The sequence below is a fragment of the Austrofundulus limnaeus genome, unplaced genomic scaffold (genome assembly GCF_001266775.1).
Source record: "Austrofundulus limnaeus strain Quisiro unplaced genomic scaffold, Austrofundulus_limnaeus-1.0 Scaffold101, whole genome shotgun sequence".
Lineage (NCBI taxonomy): Eukaryota > Metazoa > Chordata > Actinopteri > Cyprinodontiformes > Rivulidae > Austrofundulus > Austrofundulus limnaeus.
This window is the reverse complement of record NW_013952503.1, coordinates 1,126,418-1,130,743: the sequence shown is the minus strand read 5'-3', so window position 1 is coordinate 1,130,743 and position 4,326 is coordinate 1,126,418. Positions and strand designations below refer to the sequence as shown.

The 4,326-nt window shown below is 40.7% G+C and overlaps 1 protein-coding gene across 1 annotated transcript in view; it reads right to left on the bottom strand.

The window, feature by feature from the left end:
• Positions 1-343: 343 nt before the first annotated feature.
• Positions 344-4,326, bottom strand: part of LOC106521063 (partitioning defective 3 homolog) — a gene marked incomplete at its 5' end in the record, with an annotated part of 21,783 nt that continues 17,800 nt past the window's right edge. Inside the window, 1 exon segment of the mRNA XM_014013470.1 lies at positions 344-2,252. Coding sequence (XP_013868924.1) covers positions 1,856-2,252 — 397 coding nt within the window.

Sequence of the window (4,326 nt, the reverse complement as noted above, 5' to 3'; positions counted from 1 at the left end):
CCACTGCACTTTGGTTCCCAAAGTTGGGCTTGGGACCCAATTATGGGTCATGAAGCACCTTGGATAATCTCCAGAAATCAATTTAAAGAATAATAAAATAATTGCAGATGTAATATTTTCTCCATATATATTACAAAAACACAAAATAACTATAAATAAGTATTTATATTTGTGTACAAACTGTTTATATTGTCAAAAAAGCCTGTGTTTTTAGGCTTATTAATGAAGTTTGTGTACTCAGACCAGTAATATTTGGGGTCACAAGTTTAAGCCATGGATATTTTGTGGGTCAGAAGATAAAAAGTTTGGGAAACACTGCTCTAGATGGGTTCTTCTTTGTTGAAATGTTTTTGCTCTTCTTCAAGAGACTTCTTCAGAAGAATCCGTCCAGAGGACCTAATGATTTTTTTTCTACATGGATTACTGCGATGCATCACTACAGCCTAAATTTAGTTTAAGTAAACTCAAAATAATCTTCCTTTTAGATAAAAATGGTCTCACACTGCAAAATGTTACACTGTGCTACAATTTGAATAGCAATGTCGGGTATTTGTGGTAGGAGTACGCGGACACCGTGACAAACAGCAACATGCTACTACACACACACACACACTAATTATTGGCTGAACAAAAAAAAAGGCTCCTAAGTGGTTTCTTATGAATGGACACAATCAWGAGGGAAAACAAAATCAGCTCCATTGTATGAGGCCTATGGATAGGCAGAGCCRCACTGAGGCCACCCACGGCACAGCTGATGTGGTTTCACTCGTAACCACTCTGATGAAATATTCATTGAGAAACAGCTCTGACACCTTGAGTGAGCTCCGGTTACAACCAAATCATTCGAGGTGAAGCAAGAGCCAGAGTCCCCCGCTGGCAGGATCGCCATTCCTCTCCCTCCCCTCCACACGCACAACAACAAACAAGATACAAAGGCCGGCATTCATTTTTGATGGAAGGCATTAATTAATAACCCGAACCTGACCTCATTTTGTTCTGCTGGTCTCCCCGGGTGAACGGAGCAGAGCAAGAATAAAGAAATCTAAAGCTGTTTTTTTTYCCCCCGCCACAGACAGAGCAGAAGGATGAGGGTGACAGTGTGAGGAGAAAAAGCTGAGATAAAGCAGTCAGCCAAGAGGAAGAGCAAATGCGGGATTATCATACTGAATACAAGTGAAAGSGGGTGGGTGACGGCTGCAGAAGTAAGTGCTGTGTCTGAAACCAAAAAGGGGCATTTTCCTGATGTGAGGGGAAAGTAGAGGGGGTGGCCTCTCATGCAAAAAAAAAAAAAAAAAAAAAAAAAAAACTAGAAAAAAATAATTCTGATCTCTGACTCCACAGTTCACAACACTTTCCTAAAGTCCTCTGTCTTCACACACACACACACACACAAACACACACACACATTACACAGTGGTCGATAAAGTCCCTGCCAAAAAAAAAAAATCATATTCACATAAGAATGATGTCATTACAGACTCACACTAACACCTGGGTGGTAAAAGAAACAAGTCATTTTCTTCAGGTTGTGGTGCCTGAGTCATGATGCTGCAGAGTCCAAAGCTTCCTGTCTTTTAAAATGTTACACTGATGAGTGGATAATGGGCCTGATGCTGAAAATTTGTTATTCAATAAAAAGGCACTTTCAAACATAAAAAAATTACAAATTTGGACTAGAAAAACACCCAAATTATTACCTTGTGTTAACAGTAAAAAAAAAAAAAAGATTGATCATATAAAAAATACTTTCATAACTGACCAATAAAAATTCTTATATGAACGTATCTTATTAAAAAAAGACTTGCTGCCATCTTTGACATGTAAATAGTTGTTTGAGTCCTGGTCTTTCACCGTCTCAGGAGTAAAACCTTCCTTTCTCTGAGCCTGGAYGCTGGCTGAGCTTGGCCAGCTGCGTGGGCGATGGGGGAACATCCTGTCTGCTGAACGGACCTTTGGACTGACTCGGGGCCTGACTATGGTCTCTGCCTTGGTTGCGGATGCTGCCGGTGAGGGTGTCCTGCGCAGGAGACGGCCTGTCTTTGCTGGCTTCCTGTTCTCTGCGTCTTTGCTCCTGCCTCAGCAACTCCTGTGTCTCCAGGAGGACGCGAGCGTTAAAGTTGGATTTTCCCAGGTAGCCGTTACGAGAACCTTGGCCCACGGAGAGCCGGGGGTTGTTCCTGGATGGCTTAATTCCCTCAGACGAGGTGTACCACGAGTCCTGGGACACTGTGCTGTGGTTCTTACGAGGTTGCCTGAAAACACAAAGACACACACAGAAGGATTACCTGTACTATTCAATTAGCTTTGTAAAATATTTACTCATTTTACAGTGTCTAGTAAAAAAGTTTGGAGGAATAAAAATATGCCCAACATGTCAGATGGCAAATGAAACCAAAGCTTGTKGCTAATATCGCAATGCTCTTTGGTGTTAGCTTGGTAAGTCTGTTGGATGAAAATGTGGCTATTCAAAAAGCTATCTGAGCCTGTAAAATAYAGGGGTGTAACAATACTTCAAAAATATTTCGATGTTTCAATTAAATAAGTATGGATTCGATTAGATGAAGGCAAAACAAAGACATTGATCCGTTTCGTCATTATATGTCTGATGTGGATCGATACCATATACCAATTTAATACAACCAGTTACTGAATCATTGTGTTATATGGGCATATGATAACACATTATACCAATTGCAGAAACTGCATCATGACAGAATCTGTCATAGAGAAACATTGCATTATCATCCAAACAAATCAATATAACATCGTATTGTAATAAAGCTGGTGATCTCCTGTAGACCCCTAGTAAAATATGAATTCTTTACAACGTTTTTTCCACATAAGCCTGCTTCAAAATGGCAATACTTCATCTGTAAAATACTGATGTCAGATCAACATTATTCAGTGACTTTGAAAAGAACTGTGCCACGCCAGAGAGTGTTGCCACTTTTGTGTATTGTGAGCTGAGAAGAGGAGACGTGGTTGCTTGTATTCTCTTAAAATGAAGCAACGTGAGTGGAAGAGAAGAAGGGTCTCTGAAACACGCTGCCTGGATCCCGTGACATAAAAAGGGAGACACGCGAGGGACGGGAAACAAACGACAGAGGCCTGAAACGCCCACAGGACAATTAGTTCCACATAGTAAACAAACACAAACGCTAAAACCTCCCAGAGGAAAAAAAAAAGTAGGCTTTTATCCATTTAACTTCTTTTTGGAGATGCAGATGGGTGCACTCACAGAGCAGACAGAGTAATAGCAGGCCTCACAGCGTTATCTGCCTTCTACTCATCTTTAGCCCCTGGAACACTGACAGGACAGCACGCACAGCAAGCCTCACTATCATAAAAAAAGAGACACCAAGCATGCCCTCCTTTCCAGAAATTAGCTTTGAAAACCCTTTATTGGAATTTTTTTTACTGCTGACTTTAAGTCTACTGCCCCATTATTAGGATCCATTAAGGTCTGACATGCGATGGAAGACCTGTGACAGTGTATTTTGCATCATGGGTGCTAAGAGAAATCCCCTTCACACCTCACTGACTCGTTGTGTGCTTTAAAAGGTTTCTTTAAGCTCGCAGGWTAAGACTGAGGAAGACGACAGGGGCTCAGGATGCTTTTAGGACAGTGCGCCTGCATTTCTTGTTGGTCTGAGTCTCATTCCAGGCAGGAACAGACAGGAACAAACTAAACAGAGCATTTAATTGAAATTKTGAAGATTGCAATCATTAAGGTGCGGCCAATGTGTTTTAACCATTCAAAAAAAGGCATTTGTTTGCCCTGAAAGAAAAAATAAACATTAGTGCTGTACATTTTGCCTAAACTTTAAATTTGATGCAACTCCCATGAATCCTTATGTATTTCTTTTCAAAAATACTCAGTGTGTTTTATTTTATTCACCCTTCTGGTGAGTTATGCATTCCTTTGCTGTATGGTTTGCACTGCATTGAAATAAAAATAAAATCATTATGTTCATGCAGAAGCATGGTGGCTCAGTTTCTAGAGCAGTTGCCTCCCAGCAAAAAAAGGTTGCTGGTTCAAAATCCTGGCTGTGGACCTTTCTGGGTAAAGGTTGTATTTTCTCTCCACGCATGCACGAGTTTTCTTCAGGGTATTCTGGACTCCTCCTACAGATAAACTCTAAATTGTCCCTAGGTATGAGTAAAAAGACTAGGAATGTGTGTTAGTCTCTGTGTCCGTGTGATGGACTTGCAACCTGTCCATGGAGTACCCTTTCCCTTGTTTCCTGAGATAATGGTAGGGGCAACACTGGATTATGTAAAAAAACAAGTATTACTTTGTACCTTGCATTGATATATATATATATA